This window comes from Haemaphysalis longicornis, unplaced genomic scaffold, assembly GCF_048455015.1.
Source record: "Haemaphysalis longicornis isolate Haplotype H1 unplaced genomic scaffold, Haemaphysalis longicornis Haplotype H1 scaffold_3, whole genome shotgun sequence".
NCBI classification, from domain to species: domain Eukaryota; kingdom Metazoa; phylum Arthropoda; class Arachnida; order Ixodida; family Ixodidae; genus Haemaphysalis; species Haemaphysalis longicornis.
The window spans coordinates 66,181,425-66,203,531 of record NW_027526335.1 but is presented as its reverse complement, the minus strand read 5'-3'; the positions used below and the strand labels follow the sequence as shown (position 1 = coordinate 66,203,531).

Here is a 22,107-nt window from a genome sequence, read left to right as displayed (position 1 = left end):
CTGTGGGCTCGCTAGCCTTGAGAAAGAAACGGTCGACGCGTCAAACGCTGCGGCGCGCACGGCATAGCCGACGCGCATTGGAGCATCACATGACTGGGCAACCGGTTACGATTGAACGCCAGTAGTTGTAATTAATGCCTGCGACGTTAGTTTTAATCTTAAAAGCGACCTGACCAGCCATATCAGGTATAATCAAAGCTCGATATGTCGCGGTAAGCGTGCGCTGCGATGCGCGCGAGCCATATCGCCTTTCTTGCGCAACGTTTCCCGTGCACTTGTAATTTTCATGCAAACAGGTTTTGAGTTAGTAATATCATGCAAACAGGTTTTGAGTTAGTAATATAGGAGTAAAAATATGCTCTCTGCGTTAAAAATGTACGTTACTGTGGCAGCATTTAACAGTGATTTTTTTAGGGAAATTATTGATACCATTGCTCAGGGCATACTAGCTGTGCTGCGAGAAATATTGGATGCCTTGAATGTCAAAAGTAGTAAAAAAAATATGCTCTTGCATTGAAGTTGGGAGTTATGCAGAATACTCTACCAAGCTTCAAAGTAGCTCATTTTCAACCTTGTTGTATGCAAACTTTTGGCAATGAACACCTGCACTATGAGTACTAAGTTGCTGTGCCAGGCAAGAAAAACATGAAAAAAAAGCCAAAAATGTTCAAATTTAAGTTAAAAAAATGCTTAACTTGTTGCCATGGTGACAACACTGCAAAAGGAGGTTGTCCAGTGCGATACAGCCAACCAACTAACCTACTTTGCATTGAAAGCCCATTGAAACCCATCTCCCCTCCGTTTGGTTTGCAAAGGGGGGTATGTACTCTTCACGGAGGAGCTGAAAATGATGTTTTCTGGAAAGAGAAAGGCTGAAAAGGCACTCCAATTTCAAGGCAAGGCCTTCCAGAAGCCCCATGTTCAAAAAGACATGAAAGGCTACAACCGTGACGACTTTTGATATGTGAAACCTATGTTGCAACTTCGGAAGCCGTTTTCTCAAAACAGTTTTTTTTGCCACCTGTGTCGCTTGTCCCAGGGATTTCTTCGTGACCGCTGGGTCTATTTTGATTCCGTTTCTTGCATTACATTCCTTGATGAACTGTTCAGGTCGTGACACTTTTAGTTTTCCAGATTTGTTTTTTGTGATTTTTTTATTCAAATAATCGTTCACAGTTGACATGCCTGTTGCACATTAACCTCTAAAAAAATGAAAACTAAAAAACATTGTGTTGTAAAAAAAAAATTCTAAAACTGTCACGACCTCGTCCATTCATTTGGGAATGCAAAGCACTTCGAACAAGTTTTCTATCGTGTTTTATAAGCCGCTCAAGCTCGGTACAAGCGGAACAGAAAGAAAATTTCATACATAAAAAAGTTATCAAAATATTAACTTCAAATTTTTATGGTGTTATCACAGAAGCATTTCCAGTTGCTGTGCCAATTTTCATCAAAATCCACAAAGAAATAAAAAAGTTGATTTTGAAAGCCACGTCCCCCCTTAACATGTACTGCGCGCACCACGAGCGTACGGCTCTTGAGGGAGCATCGATCATTGAGGAAGAGCCGCCGTATGGGGAATATTGGTAGTTGACGGAAGAGCTTCACCTTGTGATACGAGTTTCTAGGCGGCCACGCTGCCGCGTGTTCTTGTGTCACTTCAGTGTTGTGTGACAGTGTCCCATCTGTCATGAGTGCCCAGGGCCATCACCCCTGGAAAATCTTTTCAAAAGATTTTCCAGTGGCGACGCCTGAGCTTGAAGAACTCTCTCGGCGCTCGTTCACAGCAGCGTTCAAACGAGCTGCTTCCTGCGCTCGCATTTTTTTTTTTTTTTGAGAGATGCAATTTTGTGGGGGTCAACCAACATTCGAGTCGACTTACAATCATGTAAATACGGTAATTAGTTTACATCAACCGGCCAAACATAGAAGCCCTGCTCAAGCAGAACATACAACAGTCAAGTGGCAATAACTATTCAGAAACTTGCTGAAAGAAATTTAGCATTTCCAGGCAGACTGAAAATGCTATGTAAAAGCACTGATGCCAGCAAATTCTGTGCTTGATTTATTGTGACCAGTCAGCCTTCGCTGCGGAAGAAAAGCAGTGTAAATATGTAAAATGCCTGCAGAAAAGTGCTGAGCATATTGGCGCACAAAAATTTGATGTTATTCTTCAGACACATAAAATATCGTCTATCCAAATATGCACGTATCCTACACAGATAAAACATATTTCAAAGCACACCAATAAAAAAAAGTACACAAGCTGGGGAAGAAATGCATGTGCATTGCTCGAATGACAAGAAAAGAAAGAAACATTCCTGAACTCTTGCTTGGGGCTGCATCAAACAAATTTCGCTTTGCAAGCTTCCCTCACTAACTTACAAGCTTCCCACAGTTTTGCAGAATGTGTACGCTGCTGATAAAATGAAATGAGATCTTGGAACGGCAAGACATAAGTGCATTGCGCACAAACAAACTCAGAGAGGCACATAACAGCCCTCGTTACCGCCTTTTCTCATTCCCAAACTTAATCTTGTCTACTTAGCGCTGCGCGCGTTTTGCAGAAACAATGAACCAACCAATCCGCGGCTGCAACTGAACGGCAGCAGACTGCCCCCACCTCTGGCAGGGGCCCGCTTCCTTCTCCCACGTAGAGATCATCCGAGAAGGAGTCCGACTCGGAGCAGTTGTCGAGGGAGGTGATGCTCTCGTCGTCCGACACACAGGGCACCTCGTCCCCGTGCTCCAGCAGCCAGGACACAATGGCCTCGGGGCTGGGCATCACGTGGAACGAGCCGGCTGCGAGGGCCGCACAGCACAACACACAGTCAGCTCTACACCCGGCTGTGTCAAAGCTGGGGAAGCTGCATGAGCTAGGGACGTAGTCATTTTATCGTTGTTATTAGAGCCGTCTAAGGTTGCTAACGGCATCCCCTATGCGTGTGTGGGTGTGTGCTCTTTTTCACACCAGTGGAACGACAACTACTAGGGAATGTGGAAACGGATTCTCACTGGTTGCTACAGTCCATCAGCTATGCATGAGCAACGAGCCTCGGGAAGTAGTTAGCACTACAGCTGTCAGTGACAAGGTAGCCTGACCCCGTATTGATAGGTCCACCCAACCAGGACAGTTGAGGGCACCATTCACACTAGGCAAGCCACGACTTCTTTTACTATACAGGGTGTGCACAGAAGCGATTGGTTGTTGAAAATGTGCACACGCAGTTTATAGCTTGTATTCACTGGCAAGGCACGCATGCAGGCAACCGTGTGAGTGGGCTGTTACTGGTTACGTCGGGCTCCACGGGATGGCGGCACTTGTCCGTGCTGAGCACATGATTTGTGTTGGACATTCCAAACTCTACCCACCAAACACAAAGTAATGCCTCGACTACAATGTGAGTGCAATTAATAACATCTCTGTTGACACCACCGTTGAGAATCAAGTTGAAGCGGAGCAGACAACGCACGCCGGTGCTTTTTTTTTTCTTCGGCATACGGGCGCAGTGGCCCAAGCCGTGCCATGTCCGTGGCACATCGGCCTTGTCTGTGGCCATTTCCAGTGTTTCCAAGCGAAGAAATTGACCGCTAAACTTTTCAATGAATACCACCTATAAGCCAGCCACTGTTTAGCTACCCATTAAGCAGCTATCCATTAAGCAGCTACCAAGTGCGACATGGGAAAATGACAGCCTTGAGGAATGCCACCCACCCAGGGCGTTGAGAGCCACGGCCACACTGTGCTTGGAGAAGCCCATCTCCACCAGCTGCTGAACAATGGGCACTGATCCCGGTGCGGTGGCAGCGGTGCCCTGGGGTGTCGAGAGTGACGAGCGACGGGACGACGATCCCTTGGACTTGGCCTTGTGGGACCGACCAGCGGCCTGCAGGCTAGCCGCCCCATCATTGCCCAAATGGTCCGCCCCATCCTCGCTCAGGGGGCTGTCCGCCGACGGCTCGTGCTCCACTGCCTCAGCAGCAGGCTCCACCGTGTCAGCGGCAAGTGGCTGGGCCGACCGCTTCTTGCGTGTCCCCTCCGCTATCAGGAACTGGACAAGGGCGATGGCGGCCGCCTGCAGAAGAGAGCAGAGGTCAGAGAGAGAACTCAGGTGACGACTGGAGAGCCAACGAGGCAAAGGAGTTCCTTTGGCACTCCATGAAAACTATGGTAGCCAATATCTGCAACCAGCAGGCGATGTTTTCTTTTTTGTGTGTGTTTCCCCTGTTTATTTACACCACTGCAGCCTATGCTACTCTGCTTATGGCCTGTCCACTAGCAATGAGCAGAAATCTCGTGTCTAAAGAAACAAAACAAATTTTGACTGCCCCTCAGGTTCACTTATCCACATCAAACATTTGCACTGATAGATCTTCAGGTTTATTCTTTTTGTAGCTTGCCTAAAGGCTTTTTAAAGCTTTTAGGCAGGCTACAAAAAGAATAAGCCATGCAGGAGGAAATATGCTAACCAAACGAGCGAAAGTAACAGTGCGGGTGCCATTGAACAGCCACAAGAATGCAACAGCTGAGCACATAAAACAATGCAATGCAATACTATTCCTTTTTCCTCAGAGCACCACGCTGTAAGCATCAAGCTCCCAATAAACTAGCCCGCAAGCTGACACACACTCCTGTCTTCGCCATTACTCTAGGTGGTACGCTGGGAGCAACGCCCACCTCCAGCTCCTGCCTTCCAAACACAGGCCTCAGGGGCGACGGCTGTGTGGCGGTGGCCATGACCTGCTCAATGAGGGTGGTGGGCCTCATCTCGGCCACGGCGTCTTCCTCGGCCCCAGATGCCGTCGGCTGCTGCTCGGTAGTGGGCGGGGGAGGCACGTTCTGCAGCAGCACCTGCCTGAGCACGGACTGCTTGGAGGCCAGCACCTGGGTGGCGCACATCATGCTCAACAGCAGCTGCTGCTGCACCAGCAGGGACACGTTCACGCCGGATGACACTGCACGGCAGGAGAAGAAGAGGGGGAGGAGGAGGAGGGGGAGGAGGAGGAGGAGGAGGAGGCATCAACACGCACATTCGTAGGTTAGTAAGCAATGCCGCTGCTCGGTGCAACATGACGCTCTTTGGTACATTATAAAAGAATGCGCGAAAAAAGACGGCGAGGCAGAATAGAAGGTACACAGGAGGATGCACTACTAGCAACTGAGAACTCTATGAAGAAACAGAAATATATGCTGCGACAGGCTGTGATAACCAAGCTGATTTACACACACATAGAAATATAAATAAAAGTACATGGACATATAGATAAGAACTATCAGTTGCACAGTTTGCTATCTCAGCACATGTCGCCAACTGGGAGTCCTGTAGGCTGAGCGAAGGGTGGCTAACACACTTCGACCCCTCCCGGCCAATTTCCCAAGCTTCTACAACCTACCCCTCTGCCTAAATGCCACGGGCGTTTTTTTTTTTTTTTTTCTTTGGAAAGGGATTTACACTCTTGCCCTGTGCAGCCCTAGCAGTGTACGACCAGGTGCATATATGGCCTGCTGTGATGTTTGCACAACCGTATGTTGTGCAAACATCACAGATTTCGTTGATTTCATAATGTATCAATCAGGCATCATTGCTTTCATAATATACCAGACGTCACTGACTTCATAATGCATCAATACCAACTCGCCCAACTTTCCACGGTGCTATTCTGTACCTTCGGCTATGCTCGGAAACTGAACCAGGAGGTCAGAGGTCAGCTTGGGCAGGACAGTCACCGCACGGCTGAGCAGGACAGCCCACGTGGAGAGCATGCCATCGTTGAGGGGCAGCTTCTGCAGCTGGAAGAGGCTTTCGCTCGCCTGCGAGACAGGCACAGCCAAAAACGACAGAATGAACAAAGAGAAGGGAAGGCACACTAGCAGGTGGGACACTGACTACCATGACTCGCGTGCACGTTCACGTAAAGGTTGGCCACGTGACCTCAGAGTAATTCAACATTTCAAGCCCAGCGTTGACCCCTACAAACATGGGGCTGCAGAAGAACACACAAGCTGACACTCACAAACCGTTGTTAGGACCTAGTTGAGTGAACCTTAGGCCCACCATTGAGACCTGCACAAATGGGTCTGTATTCCAACAGCTGACTCTTCCGGCTCCCTCGCCCATCAGCAAGCCCCGACCCCAACCCGAACTACTACTCACAGGCACCAGCTGGTCGAGCGAGTGCTTGGCGAGGCTGTTGAAGGAGTGGCAGTGCACCACCAGCTTCCCCCGCAGGGAGATGCCGGCCACCGTGCCCCTGTCCTGCGGGTGCTCCACGAAGCCCACGATCCCGCCCAGGCGCACCCTCCGGTCCACCCCACCCAGCACAGCCAGGGCCGCCAGGGAGCTGGACTTCTTCAGCAGTACCACGTCCGCCGGCTGCTGCTGCAACAGGGGCCATGTCAAGGAGATGTCGGCACCACTGCCCCCCCGGCTGTTTAGTAGCCCAGGCACTGCTTGCGTCTTCATAATTATAAGGCACTGAAAATTAGGCAACGTACGATGTACACAACCTAGAGGTGTCCGCCTACGAGAAATGGCGACACAAGCTTTTGCCAGTGCTGTGGATAAAATGTCGACAAGTGCATTTGAGAATTGTGGGAGTGGCGGCATAGTTCGCCATGCTGCTTTTTTTTTTTTTTTTTTGCTAACAGAAGTGGGAGGTGAGAGCCCCACAAAACACACCAAACATCACATACATGTGAAGTTTGTAGATTTTTTCCCTCAAATATTGTCAGCACAGTCATGAACCAAATCCAAGCCATCATGTTGAGTCACCATAGTGCGTTATTTCAAAGACAAGCTTTCGCACCAAATGCGTGAAAGGAGCCAACACGACGAAGGGTATCTCAACACTCCTATGCTCTTTTTACAACCTGGTGCTTTTAGTGCTACAGTTGAACCCCTTTATAAGAGACACGTACCGGGGAGCAGTTTCTGTCTCTTATACGAGATGTCTCCTATAAGCAGGGAACCATGTTTTCACTTACAAATCAGACCCTAGTTCCATGTGGGCACCGTATAACTAAAATAAGCTCAAAGGAACGCTACAGCATGTTTCAAAAGATTCATTCTAATTAATGTTTGGCTCCAGAATTTATGAAACTTTGTTTGCTTCATGACTGTATTTACACTGTTTTTTACAACCAATTCTACAAACTTTTTTTCCTTTCCTTGTTTGTGGAAGATGAATCGTATATGTTGAGTTCACAAGCCTGATGAACAGCCAGAGCACACAGCTTCTTCCGCTGTGTGCTCAGGCTATTCATTACGCTTGCAAGACTCAACATCTGCAGTGTTTCTTGATTGGGAGCTACGCGAGTGGGAGAGCCCGCATGTGCGGTCGCGCTCCAATGGATGGCAGTAAGCTTCAACCACTTCTGTCAGTTGCATTTCCATTGGCAGGGCTTCTCATCGTCATTTCATAGCTGACTGAACCACTTTGTGTTTGCTGAAGTTATAATAAATAGCGACTGCCGGCGTCTGTTGTCCCCCTGTGTTTCCACAATGGAAGCAACTGCAATTAGTGACTGGTGGCACTGCATCTGAAGTTAAAATGTCTGTTACAAGCAAGGTTATTGATTAAACTTCAAGGATAACTTGTCTCTTATAACCAATCTTCTACATCCAATGTCTGTTATAAAAGAGGTCGATTTAATGGGAAAGATAGGGTGAATAGTGTCTCTTATACCCATTTGTCTCTTACATCAGTGTCTCTTATAATGAGGTTCAACTGTACTGAAGTTTTCAAGCAAGTAGGGTATGCACATGCGCACATGCACTGGCCATAGATTAACTGTACCTCGGCCCCACTGGGAGTGCCGGGGGTCTCGGCAAAGATTCTCGCGAGACCCGCCTGCAGGTGCTGGTTGACCGCCTCATTCCAGGTGGGCACGCAGTGTAGCTCGCGCAGCAGGGACACGCACTCCTCGGCCACCGTGCTCGTGTGGGAGGCCGTGAGCAGAACCCGCGCACGGGCACTCTTCTTGCCTTTCCACCCAGGCTCTGCAAGGACCATTACACAACAACAGAGTAAACGGACTAAACTGCTTAGTAAACTGGGACAACTTGAGAGCAATGTATGCACTGTTTATGCGTAGAAAAATCTCATGAAAACACTAAGCACAGAACTTATCTTCCCTGTAAAGGCATCTAGCTGGGGTTGTATGAGTCGAGGTCATGTGCCACCCGTCCATCTTGTTTCTGACACAATGCCAAAATAAAGATCACAAAACTTGCCACTGTTGTAACTATGTTTGATCGGTGTTACATGAGTTGATGTCATGTGTCACCTGTCTATGATGTTCGTTCCTGCAGGGGCGGATGCGGGCTTGAGCCTTTTGGAGCAGCTCAGGGAGCTGGAATAATGCGGTTTTGAAGCAGCTTTGGAACAGTAAATGGATATTTTGGTGCACCTTTGGAGCATTAAAAGGCAATTTCTGGAGCTGTAGAAGTCCATTTGGGAGCACATTTCTAGGGTCAAACATCATTTATTTGCAATTTTTCATTTCTGGTAAATACAGAGAAACAAAAACTCAAATTGCTTTTACTCAACATTCGATTTACACTGAGGAGACCACTTTATTGACATGTTAGAAAAATATACGTTTCAAGAATTAAAGCATAACAGCTGACAGAGCAATTGCCAAAAGAAAAACTAGAGATAAGCGATGCTTTGAACAGCTGCACCGGACTAGACCTCAGAAAAGTGAAAAATACATAACATAATTACAGCCATGAGAAACGTCATAGAGGAAGAGGAGAGCTCAGTGAAACAGTGTCTCTCGCACCTAAGGTAGAAGGTCTGCCTTCAATCTACACCGAACGAGACTATAGACAAATAAACTGAGAAAGGAAGTAACTAAGAGAAAAGAAACTAAGCGATAATCTGAGCTAAACCTGACTAGACTACAGAAAAATAAAAAATAATTAATTAAGTGATCTCGTTCCCAAAACCAAGAAAGAAATATTCTACCATATTATTCACATAAAATACTTTGCAATTCCATCGTGTTTACCCAAATACATAACGAACCTACAAGTGTTTCTCAACTTGTTTTTTCGAGGGTAAACGGGTAAACAGCGGGCTTACAGGGGGGAGAACGAGGGAAGGGGGAGGGCTTATATGCACCTCCCCCCCCCCTTTTTGGAGGAAACGGGTGGCATCGGGCAAGACACACCTATGGAGCTCATAACTTGCAGATAGCTGCTAGCTTAACAGAATCTCCCTTCTTGCTTGTGCCGGGCGAACGCCTGTTATCTCATCCTGTTCGACATGGTACTGTGGCATCTAGCCTTTGGAATGGCAAGCGTACTCGTGATAAGATAAAACAGCAGAGGGTCTGCCTGAACAATAAAGCTAATTTATCTTTTGCTAACACCAAGCGGAAAGATTGCAATAAGGGTTGACGCCAATGCATGCATCATGGTGCAGGGCGCTGCGTGGTGAAGCTGCATTTCAGGGCAAAGCAAAGTTCGCGCATCACCCACACACCAAGGTCACTCTCAAATCCCATAAAAGAGCGCTGCCACTTAGAGACCGTGAAATTACGATGAGTGACTTCGAGCTCAGAGCTCCAAGTGTTAGTCCTTGAGAGAGCTCTCTGGACTAAGCCACATTGTGAATGACAGTGCACGAATGAGTCCCACCTGCTCCTTTCTCAATGTGACTGGCATTGAACATCACCTTACACTTGCCCCACTTTCGGAGCCGATTTGGAGCAGTTTTGGCACAATACTGCCTTTTGGAGCAGAATGGCACATGTAAAGTGGATTGGCACAGTGCGGCACAAATGGCGCAGCTATTTCACCCTTGTTCCTGACTTGATGGTGTTTGACTGGTGTTATATAAGTCAACATCACGTGCCACCTACCTGTGTCAGTTCTCAAACCCATGCAGAACTTAGATAATGCACAAAATGTCAAGTTGACCCTTCTAACAAGGAAAGCCACTGACTGTTGAAAAGCCAAAGGAATGCAAGGGAGGAGAAATAGTGAGAGAGTCCAATGAAGCTGAGCTACAGGTGTTGCCTCTAAATATAGGGGGCAAACAGTACCAATTCTCAAGGAAGCATTAAACACAACTAGAAATCTGGACCTAGAATACTAGCAACTTGAAAAGCCAACCATGTACGTCACGTTCATTAACAAAAAGGCACAATTCGCACATTGATTTTTGCCAACCAATGTGCACCCTCAACGACAGCAACAGAAAGGAATTTGTCAATTCAACCCACCTGTGGCATGCAACGTCGGGTCGTGGCTGCAGGAAACCAGGACCTTGCCAAGCAGGGCAAACAATGCTTGCACAAAAGAGAACCGCAGCTTGCTGTAGTCATCGGATGTCCAGGAAAGCAGGAGTGTCTTTAGAACCCTGAGTGCTTGAATCTACGGAAAAATGGGGACACCACCACGTCAGTACACTGCTGCACTGGTAATTCAGCGAGCAACAACACTGGATCTAAATAAAAATGCGAGAAAAAATAGGAGACATCCTGATAAACGAACACTGCCCGCCTGTTCACCCGCCTGCACAATCGTTTCTTGTGTGTTCCATCTCTGTGCACGCTCCTTTTCCTTGTGCTTTATTTCTGAGGCATGTGCTATGAAGCCACATGACGCATTGCAGCCAACAGGAGTTAAGGTACCACTTCGATGCTACGGAGAACGCCGACATCTCCGCTCAATGGGCCACTTATTGCCCTCACATTGCTACAAATGGGGTAATAAAGTGCAAGGTGTGTAACCCTAGGCAGAGGTCCACACAAAATTTAGACAGGTACTTTCCCCTAACATAATAACCTCTCAAAAGAATACAAGAGGGACCACAAAGGAGTACTGTGCCAGGGGCATACCGCTTGTCGGAACTCTACGCAGAATTTACATGGGAACTTCCCTCCCTCACGCAGCAACCTCTCAAGAGAATACAGAAGTCTCGCCAGCGGCAGGTGCCAGGGTTCGGGGACCCAGCCACCGTGCTGCCACTACGTACCTGTGTGGGCAGCAGGAGCGGGGAGGCAACCTTGTCCCCCGCTCCCGCAGGCCAGCTGCAGGGCCCCGAGGCCACCCCGAGCAGCAGGGTGACCCAGGGCGGGGAGCTCAGGGCCCGGCACAGGGCCGGGGTGGCACACACCCCCCGCACAAAGCCCAGGGTGGCCCACTCGTGGTGCTGCTCCTCCAGCATCCACTCCAGCCCACCACCCATGGCGGCGGCTGAGGAAGAGGAGGAGGGGTCGCCACCTTCACGAGAGAGCGAGGAGAGAGGGCCAGCAAAGAAGCCCCTTCAACATGTGGGGAAAGTGAATGCACAATATAGCAGAGGGGGCTTGGAGCCACCCTGCCCTCCTTTCTTTGCCTTCCCCAATGGCTCACACAGGTGCCCATCTAGCAAGGAAAGAGGTTACTGGACAATGTGTCTCCAAACAAGATGCTGGCTACCCTGTCAGGGCCACTGCATAGTGTGCTGGCTGATCACAAGAGGCACACATAAGGGCATTTTTGAATTTGTAAAACGCAATTAGAAAACAAACTGAAAGTCATTTCACTAAGGTGAATGCAAATGGTAGTGCTTGTGTGGGGAAAGCACTGCTTGACTGTCCCTAGGGGTTTTTTTAGTTTAGCCACCCCATCGCTGTCATTGACTGACATTGTACAGCTCGAAGAGAGTAACAATGAGCATCGATACAGGTCAAAGTACTATTAGGCCCGTCCACCCCCTGACACTACAGTGAGATGGTAAAGATGATAGAGGAAATCAGGCCACTTACTCCAGAGTCAGTTATATACATGCTAACCTCCTTTCCACACTGCCATCTCTTGTGCATCCTGTGCAGCTACTGTGCTCTCCACTTCCACACACAGCAGCTACTGTGCTGAGCACAGCCAATCAACGGTCTAGCAGCTCCTAGTTCCGAAGAAGTCACAGCGCTGGGTACAGGGGCAATGGACGAATCTATGGAGCCCTTGGAACACTGCCACTGGGCTGCCGGCAGGCATTACTTAGCAACGCTCTTTCTTCTTGCTCGCGGCATTCTTTCGCTCTGTGACCTCGAACAGGCTTCACACTGACGTACGGCTTTACGAGGTGGGGCACCCAGTGTCTTCGAGCTAGAAACCTGCATAAAACTAAGCTTTCACTCAGGAGTGGTGGCCTCACACCGCACGAGCAAGCTTTAGTTGCAAGCGAGGTCTGAAGGGGCACTCACTGCGGCCACATCCTTGGCCCGACGCAATGATGGATCGGAGAAGGCCCGACATGACCGAAATGGCCTTGGGATGAGCAGAGCTGGAGTGCAGGCCCAGGGAGACGCACAGCGCCCGCAAGAGGGTGTAGCAGCCCTGCTGGAGCAGCACAGACGGGTGCTGGGCAGCCGGCACTGTCGTGGTCGCTGGAAAGGCACCAACAGCATGACAAACGGGCAGCAGCGCAGTTTAATTGCACTTAGCCCTTGTCTTCACCCTTCCCTCTCCTTTCTGATACTACAGGATAACCAAGCACAACTAGGTAGGCCAAAAAGGGATATCTATCTAAGTGGCACATACCATCTTCGTCCTCCGAGTCAGAGCTGAGTTCCACCTCGGGCTGTGGAGGCAGTTCGGCCAACTTGAGGTCGTATTTCCCTTCTTTGCCCATGCGGTAGGAGTTGGTGGAGCCGTTGTCCCACTGCACCCGAATCCAGCCGTCCTCACCGAGCTCACCGATCACGCGGCCCTCCCCGGGAGGAGGTCCGTCCTGTGGGCAGAGAAGGAATCTATCAGAGTGGACACGCTGACAGACTTGGGGTGTGCTGAGTGAAGCTTGCAGGCACCAGACGTCGTTCACTAGACCTTTTAAATGATTCGGGCACAAGGTAATAAGCTACTCTCCTAACATTCACTCCTTGCTACTGGCAGCAAAGGAAGTTGTTAAAAGGCAATCTGGAACCCACGACAATGCCCCTTCTTGGTTACAATTTCTTCCACCCTTGTCATTTTCTTTTGCTGATCACTATCAGCACAGTTTGGAAGCAGAAGATCTGCACAGCACATCTGATGCAGCTGCACTCTCTTGAACGTTCATTCTATCTGAACAAATCACTATTGTCTCAGTGCATACTGTGATAATCTGCACAGATTATTATTGATAGCCAAGTGCTTGTTATAACTGCAGCCATTACGAGGGGGCTCATCTGTACACACACACGCACGCACCCCCACCCCCATATACCCATCTCAATACTTGCCCGTAATTACAAGCAGCTAGCACTGAGCCCCCCAAATGAAACATTTTATGTTCCCGTTCTTGCAAATAAGCCAACCCAGAGCTGTGCACCGCACCTGGTCTCCCCACTTCCAGTCCACACCACGGACCACCCTGGTGCCGATCTTCATCATTGAAGCCAGCTCTATGCCGCTTGGCGTTGGTGCTGGGGGCTGCGGCTTCCGGACGGTCTCTTCGAGAACCGCACAGAGGCTGACATTCTTTTCGTGGGGCGTCCGTGTTGGCCTGGGACCTGCAGTACCGTAACAGTGACAATGAGATGCCTGTCACATTTCACCCACACCGTGACTGCAGCACACTCTGTGGCCTTATAGGCAGCCTAAACATAACACGGGTAGCTCGGCTGGGGAAAAGAAAGATGCCCTGGATGCCTTTTACTGATCAGAAAAGAATAAAATGAAGCTGCAAAGAGGAACTTTAGCCTACAAGGTCACCACAAGGAGTACATCAAAATGAACTTAACACACACATAGTGTACACTGCAAGGTAAACTACAGTAATCTTAAACTAGGAAGGTTACCATGCTTACTTGAAAGTAACACGTTTTTTTTTGTTTTTTTTTTTCTAATTTGTGCTAGCTGAAGTCGGCCCTCGCGTTAAAATCGAATAGCGAAATTCAAGTTGCCAAACGAGTGCAATGATGCACCCAATTCTCTTCGACGGCTACAGTTTTGGTCATTTCACGATCAATGTTGGCCACACGTGCCATAGCTACCTGAATCCACTACAAGCCAAGAACGGCTCTCTTTGTTTTCTTTTTCCTGCATTGGTAGTGACAGTGTTGACGGCATGTGCAGCGCTTTGCCTTTGTTTTTGCGTCATACTGTGTGGAGGCCTGGGTAGTTTTCGTTGCCCTTGATTGTTTCGACTTTTCTTTGGCTCCCCTTGAGATGGCAATGTGTTGCACTTGCTACGACACCCATCTCAATAGACATACTATTTTATGTTTTAATGGCTGACGAAACTGACAGCTGCTTAAAGGGGCACTGACACAAAAATTTAGCATCTTGTTTTTTTCGTTGCGATAAGTAGCTAGTGCCCTACTTATAACCTGTAGAAACCTCATTTGCTTCAGCGTGCGACGGTTGTTTAATTAGAGGGATTTTAAATGCGGCCAGTCGCAGTTTCGGTTTCAGCGAGTGCCGTGAAACGATGGATTTTGTGGATTTTGTGTGAACAAAGCTGACCACGTGACCGTCGGAGGGATATCACAGAGCAGAGCCGCCGTAGCACTGTCGAATCCACATCGACGGCAGTTTCTGCGAATGCCCCCACGTACTGATCTCGTGAGGCGCTTAATTAAAAAGCGACCGTGGATGTGACGCAGGCGCTGCGAGTGCAAATGCTACTGCGGCTAAAGAACGACGCGCGACGCTCGAGACGGTGGGTGGCAAGACGCGCGCTGGGAGCAGCCGGCCGGTCTGCCTACAGGTCCGCCTACAGATGTGTTCGCTCAGCACTGCGGCGGATATTCGAGTGCCGCTCTCGTAAGCGGTGCAGATGACAATTTTTAATGCAACCCGCCATCGCATCATTAACTCCTTTCTCATGTAAGCCACCATGGTCGGGACTTGGGGACAATTTCGTGCAGCGGTAACAAGCTATCACTCGAGCTACCTGCGCCGGCCTGGGCCACTTCGCGGCCGTGGCCGCCGCCTGCACAGCGACCGTGCGGCTAGCTCAGTGGGCTTTTCGTGCCTCCGGCGCGTTTTCGCTTCCAATGGTAATAAACAGTAATAGAAACAGAGTGCCTGGAATCGCTGTAGAACTTTGGTCGCGGCCAGCTGCCCGATTAGCTGACGAAATCACGGCGCCTCCGCCGCCAACGATCGGGTCGTTCGTTCTCGAGAGCAGAAGCTCCGCCCTCCGGCCGTCCGATTGGAGCGGCGAGCCGGGCGAGCCCGCGTAAAACGCCGGTAGTGCGGAAGCGGCAAACACAAACTCGTGACGTGTTTGGATGTTGTTTATTTACAATTGCGCGTGGTCCTCTGCTGGCTGCTCGGTTGCGTTTCGCACACTTCAAAATTGATTTTAAATATGTTCTAGGCTGTATTCGCCGCTGATATTTTGCAGATGATGTATATGTGTTCCCACCAATCTATCTCCAACGTTATCTCGCCTTCAAAATTTTGTGTCAGTGCCCCTTTAAAAACTCGCCGTATCGACCATCCGTAGATGGTGGCTCCAGCGGGAGTGACTTTTCATGTGCGAACCCGGTGGAAAAGGTTTCTGTGAGCCTCGCTATGGCCAACACGTCGAATCGCAGAACCGTGTTATCAATTTTGTCATGAAACAGCATGGCTGCCTCATGGAAGTCAGTGTTGAACTGATACAGCTCAAAACAAGTGATGCTCAACTGATGGGCATCCTGCGAACAAAGTTCAAAGAATCACAGTCAGGCATCTAGTCACAGTGTTTAAAAAATAATTGTGCTTTTCCATGCTTTCACTGGCCTTGCGTGGGTACTTTGGCAGTTCTTCCTCCCCTCTTTTTTTTGACGCGATAAAAAGTTACCCCTTGCGTTACCTTCACGGTCTTATTTTTTTTTCTGGATGCAATGAAAAGTCACTCCTCGCGTTACAATTGCAGTCGCGTTACAGTCGAGTATAGTAGAACCCTGTTAATACATTCTGAGTTCATACGACTTCCCAGGGTCTACGCTCTCAAATGTGAACACCAAAAATGCCCCATAGTACGCTTCTTCCGGGAAAGTACGTTACTCCTTAGTGTTTTCTTTTTAAACGTATCAACGAGGTTCTACAGTAAATACGGTACTTTCACCCCTCTTGAACATGTTCACCAACAGCTTCCTCCAACCCCTCAAGATTACTTCTTTAGAACCTGTGACAATGGTGATAGTGCAGAGCCCCAGTGTGAGGCCTCCTCACAGCAAGAGACAGTAATGGGGCACGGGAGTGGGGAAGCTTGTCGGTGGCGGCCCCCACTCACCCAGGACCCGCAGCAGGGTCTGCAGGTGCGCCAGCACCCCCGAGCTGAGCAGCAGGCTGAGGCTGCGGCTCTCGTGCTCCCCCGACAGGAGGCCGATGGCCGACAGCAGGAACCGCGAGGGGGCCGACAGGGCCCCGCTGGACACCGAGCAGCCGCTCTCCATGCTCACCTGGCAGGGGTGGGGAGACCAACGTTGGGAACCCCCAAAGGCAAGGACCTCCCCATGACAACCAAGGTCAGCAGCCCGGCTGCAGCTGCTAGGCAAGTGGTGCTCTCTTTCTGACGAAAGCACAGGCACCAAACATAGCCAGGTACAATGGGCGTGTCACGCTCATTACGGTGCTCTCTGGCAAGCACCACAAACGAGTAGTGTTGGATCTAGCAGCACTTGTGAAATGGTGTGCTAGGTGACACGGAGTGGCCAAACACTTGGGAGGTTACTTGAGGATTGACGTTTCAAGACACACAGTATGGGAAATTGTGTGATGTGTTCAATACTTTCACTGCTAATGAGGCTAAAAAACAGCCTGGTATAGCTGGGGTTACACTGGGTGAGCCAACAGCACACTGTTTGACTTCAGTGCCCTGCCACTGCACTCGCCGTGTTTGCCAGTGAGACATTTCTCATGAACCAAACTGCCATTTTATGACTTTTTCCAGCAGGGTGCTTTGTTTTCTTCTGTTTTTTGCTTGAATAAGTTTTTATAAGTACATAGTTAAAATGTGCAAAATGAGGTGTCGTCTGCCCGCAATGCCCCTGCTGTGCTGACAAGCACAGCGAGCAACAGCATTGCAAGCAGATGACGCACAGCTTTTCCGTTTCTTAAATGCCTTAGAAAAACTTATTCAGGCAATAAACAGAAGAAAACAAAGCGTCAGGTCCAGAAAAGTCATAAAACCTGCAATTTAGTTTTAGGGTTGGACAAAGGAATGGATGTTCCTCGACCCCGAGACGAGGCAAGTCTCCTCTCAGGAGCCAGACCGAGTCGACAAACACGAACAGCTTAACGAGCTCGTGGGGACGCCATCTCCCACCCAAGCTCGGGACACCCTGTCTAGTTCGTGTTCCCTATTATGATTGAGCAATAAAGCCTCGTTTGTTGACATCACCTGCCTCCGAGCGCATCACTGGCCCCTCGCGGTAAGTCGAACAAACCCCCGAACAAATGAAGCCCCGGGACACCACGGTGGGGACTGTGGCTTTGGTTCTCGTGTTCTAACTTGCTAGCTGAGTAATATGGTCCATCTGCAGCCGCGAACCCCCGCATTCTGGCACCCAACGTGCCCACATTTGGGTGCCCCAACAGCCTCTGAGCCCACAATTTCCAAATACAATATTTTTAGAAAAACAGAAATCCTCCGCTAAAAACGCATGCATAAGTGGACATCCATAAAGTTAACAAAAAGGTAAACCTGCAATCCATAAGCACGCTGCTTAGAGGGAAGTGGTAAGTGCTGAGCTGATTTCACTTGCTGTAAAGAACAGACATGACGTGTATATAACCCCCATGTATCATTTGGAGATATTAATAAATTGATTGATTGATTGATTGATAATACCTTGGAGACGAGCTGTCGTGCCGAGCGGCCGATGGGAGGCACGTTCTCGTCTTCTGAGCTGCAGAGATCCAGGAGCAGGGACCTCAGCTCACTGACAGCCCACAGGTTGATTCGGCCTGACGCCAACTCGAGGGAGATGCGCTGGGAAGGCGGTATCAGGTTCAGGTTGGCCAGGCAGTGTACGGGCCTCTCCCTGGATGGAGAAAGCGAAAAAGAACATAAGACATAAATTCCGAATCCCATGACACAAACATGGGGAGCGAAAAACTCCTTCCCATACAGCCACGGGCATTTTGCAGGTACATGCGTGTTTCCTCACAACACAAACATTGGTACAGCAAGTTACCATTAAGGTACATCTAGAGTTCAACAGATTATTTTTTATTTAATCAAGCAGCTGCTGTACTTCAGTAATGAACCCAAAATACATGACCTGGCTCCGCTAACTTATAAAAAAAGCAACTTTACATTTACCGTATTTACTCGAATCTAGGCCGATACTTTTTTTTTTAAAGTTGTTTACAAAAGTCGGGTGTTGGCTTAGATTCGAGGATGCAGCTTTACTGCCATCCCTAGCCACTCAACACCATCTCGTGGCTTCGCGGCCATAGGCTTGCAGCTTGCAGGCATCTTGCAGGTTTGCAGACGCCATTTGCTTGTTTGAATGTTGCAACTCAGCACCGGGCGTTCCGTGCTTGCTTGCGTTTGTCGCCGCGTTACCTCGAGAAGCACCCGTGTTCACGGCCCAATGGCACCCACCAAGCGGTGCCACTACACCGTGGCTTTTTTAAGCGGAAGGTAGTCTTGGAGGCCGAGAGAACTTCAAACCCCCAAGGACAGCGCAAATTCGGCGTCAATGAGAAGAACGTGTGCAGATGGCGGAAGCAGCGGAATGAATTTTTCAGCTGCGCTTCCAAGCAAATGGCCTTCACAGGACCCAAGAAAGGTCGACACCACGAGGTGGAAAAGGAAGTCGCCGACTTTATCCGGCAGCAAAGAGAGGGTGGAATGCCTGTGACGACGGAGATGATACAGGCGAAGGCGAGGGAGATTGCAATCGTACAAGGCATCACACGGACTCAGTACAAGGCCAGCAGGGGGTGGGTCACTTGCTTTATGAAGCGATTCGGGTTCAGCCCACGACGGCGGACGTCTGTGTGTTAGAAGCTGCCCGCTGACTTCGAGGAGAAGCTGGTCGAATTCCAGCACTTTGTCATCAAGAAGCGGGTGGAAAAGGAGTACCGACTGGGCCAGATCAATAACGCCGATCAGACCCCAGTGTATTTTGGCATGCCTGTGGCCTACACCGTGAATGAGAGGGGGCGCAAAAGAAGTGAAAGTCAAAACTGCAGGCCACGAGAAGCAGCGCACCACCGTGATGTTGTGTTGCATGGCCGATGGGAAAAAGCTGTTGCCGTACATTATTTTTAAGAGGAAGACTCTTCTAGCCAGGGAAGTTTTCCCTAAGAATGTCGTTGTGCGAGCCTACGAGAATGGTTGGATATGTGGTGCTCTCATCGAAGATTGGGTGAAAACTGTTTGGCAGCGCCGTGCCAGTGCTCTGCTGTTTAATTAAGGAGTCACTCCTGGTCCCGGACTCCTACCGCGGCCACTTGACAGATGCTCACGTTAAGTCCATGCTTTTGAAGGGTGGTACGGACATTGCGGTAATACCCGGAGGTATGACAAGCCAGCTACATCCGCTCGACGTGGCCATCAACAATCCATTTAAGGACAGGCTGTGGAAGCATCACAATGACTGGCTGACGCTACAAGATCACCAGCTGACACCGACCGGGTGCATCAAGACAACTGGCGAGCTGGGTCGCTGTGGCACGGGACGAAATTCCGGCCGAGGTAATTGTGCGGGCCTTCAGTAAGTGCAGAATTTCAAATGCACTGGACGGAATTGAGGACAGTGCAATGTGGGAAGAGGACAGTGATGCCCACGACGACGACGAGTGAGCATTGAACATGCTACGACAAGCACCACAAGCGTAATAAATTGCATGTTCAAGTTTCAGTCCAGTGCCTTTTTTCGATCGGCTTACATTCTAGGTAAGTTTTTTTTTTTATTTTCTGACCTTCTGGATTTCGGGGGTCAGCCTAGAAATGAGGCCAGCCTTGATTCGAGTAAATACGATATGCATGCCTCAAAATACACTAGCGAGTGGTACAAAAAAGGAAGCAGCTGCAAAAGCTATTTATAAATGCAACCTCCTCAATAATTGATTCCCTTGATACTCAAATATGCATATTTATCTCAGCACTTGTGTCAACACGAAACTAAGCACATAAAATGACTAAGTGCCCCACCACACTGCTGCAGCTAAGATGGACTGCTACTGGTGGGGTCCTAATGCCCAGCATAGCTCTACCACTCATAGGTAATTAGCGGCGGCGATGCTTCAGCACCACATTCAGAGGTGCATTGATTGATTGATTCTAGGGTTTAACGCGCCGACGCAGCGCAGGCGATGAGGCGCGCCGTAGTGGAGGGCTCCGGATTAATTTTGACCACCTGGGGATCTTTAACGTGCGCCGAAATCTCGTACACACGGGCGTTTTTGCTTTACGCCTCCATCAGAAAAGCGGCCGCCGCGGCCGGGAATCGAACCCGCTACCTCGTGCTCAGCAGCGCAAACATTCAGAGGTGCAACTGCAGGATTTTGTTCCATTACTTTACACACAATGACACATTTCTTCAACTACCATCTGCCCATTTTTCCTATTTATTGCAAGACTGGCTTAGTGTGCCAAAAACCAAATTCCCCTTCTTACATTCAACATATTGCAGCAGCAAGAGTGTCCTCTTCAGTTACGTTTTTTACATCAAGGCTATGAAAAGCACACTAAGAATTTGCACTAAAATTCAACGACGACCTAACCTCCGAAGCTTAATGCATGCGAGGGGAGATAACGCAGGCAGGAAAATCGAGTAGCGTCACACAAACCATGGCATCTTCCCGATAGGCAGCAGTCCCTGCCACCCACAGTGCAGCTTGTACTTGACAGAAGGCAGCAAGGATGACTTCTCAAACAGAGCCAGGATGCTCTCCAGGCCCTGCAATCTCGTCTTGGCCCGCTCCATCTGAGACAATGCACAAGGAAAACAAAAGAGTTGTCTCCGAGTGCAGCCAGCGCTCAAACTGAACAGCATCCACAGTAAGCACAAATGAAAGATGAAGCACCAAGGGCAAGTGCTAGATTTTAGCGCACGTATCGAGCTCCATACACTTGCAAAACAGCACTCAGCGTGTGTTGCAAACATTGAACTAGCAGCGAAGAATACGAGAGAGCGTTGGGAACGGCCCACCTGGCAGTACATGGCCTTCTTGATGAGCTCCACGTCAACATCCTGGGTGACAAACTCAAACACCTGGCTCAGCAGCTGGCTGTGGTCGATGGTGTTGTGCCTCAGGAGGCTGCCCACCTCGGAAGACTCACTCTGCAAGGAGGAGGTGAACAAGGGCAGCAGCACTCACCTCGTTGCCTGCTACTAATAATGCACAAGGCAAGGAACAAAGATCGGCAACCACAAAGCACAAACGGCAGGTTGGTACCACACTAGACATGTTGCAAGGCAGATCAGAATTCTACATTTGGCAAAACTTAGAGCGCGACTGAACAAAAATGACAGAAAGACGACAAACAACTTGTGTTTGTCGTCTTTCTGTCATCCTTGTTCAATCACGCTCCAAATTTGACCAAAAATGCATCAACTTGCCCAACACTGTGTCCTACACAAACAATTCAACATGGTTGTCACAGCCCTACACAGGGTGTTAAGGCAATAAATGAGCATCTGTGAGAATTTTTCCTGAGCAAGCCACTTCTCCGTTTGTGTATACAAACTTTGCACAATGTTCTGAACACATTACATATGGGCCACACTGCACGAAACACCAGTATCAACAAGGGACTACACATACGATGCAATGAATGGATTCAGTTTATGTGAGGCGTGCACTGTTCCATGAGAGAACATCATCATACAGTGGACGACCACCAGCTGCTACTGCTGACCTGCTGATGCCGCTGATGAATACGATGATGTCTAAGATGACTTACATAGACACGAGCATAAACGACCACAGGACCAACCTTTCTCAGTGGTGCTCCAGCATTCTCCAATTTCACTTCAAAGCTCTCCAGAGCTTCAGTTTGACTTTCATCAGAAGAATCTTTGTCTTTTGAAGCGGAAGAGTTCTCCTCGGAGAAGCCCTCGGACAAGCTTCCTGCGTAAATTAAAAAAAAACTCACTCAATAAACCTTGGAAGTGAAAAGCTATTACAGAGGGACTGTATATGAATTGATCCCGGAGATTTTTTTTCTTCTCCGACA

At 49.1% G+C, this 22,107-nt stretch overlaps 1 protein-coding gene across 5 annotated transcripts in view; it reads right to left on the bottom strand.

Annotated features, from left to right (window-relative positions):
* Herc2 (E3 ubiquitin-protein ligase HERC2) overlaps nt 1-22,107 on the bottom strand; it is a 120,551-nt gene that overhangs the window by 55,888 nt on the left and 42,556 nt on the right. For 3 of the 5 annotated variants that reach the window (XM_077703307.1, XM_077703310.1, XM_077703309.1), the window contains exons 28-43: nt 21,868-22,001; nt 21,080-21,211; nt 20,718-20,854; nt 17,764-17,956; nt 16,204-16,372; nt 13,311-13,486; nt 12,537-12,726; nt 12,200-12,382; nt 10,987-11,234; nt 10,232-10,382; nt 7,798-8,000; nt 6,156-6,380; nt 5,668-5,812; nt 4,679-4,956; nt 3,716-4,076; nt 2,624-2,802 (exon numbers count right to left, since the gene is read on the bottom strand). In XM_077703307.1, coding sequence (XP_077559433.1) covers nt 2,624-2,802; nt 3,716-4,076; nt 4,679-4,956; nt 5,668-5,812; nt 6,156-6,380; nt 7,798-8,000; nt 10,232-10,382; nt 10,987-11,234; nt 12,200-12,382; nt 12,537-12,726; nt 13,311-13,486; nt 16,204-16,372; nt 17,764-17,956; nt 20,718-20,854; nt 21,080-21,211; nt 21,868-22,001 — 3,104 coding nt within the window. The remainder of the gene's footprint in view (nt 1-2,623; nt 2,803-3,715; nt 4,077-4,678; nt 4,957-5,667; nt 5,813-6,155; nt 6,381-7,797; nt 8,001-10,231; nt 10,383-10,986; nt 11,235-12,199; nt 12,383-12,536; nt 12,727-13,310; nt 13,487-16,203; nt 16,373-17,763; nt 17,957-20,717; nt 20,855-21,079; nt 21,212-21,867; nt 22,002-22,107) is intronic. The other 2 variants (XM_077703308.1, XM_077703311.1) reach the window with 2 other exon arrangements.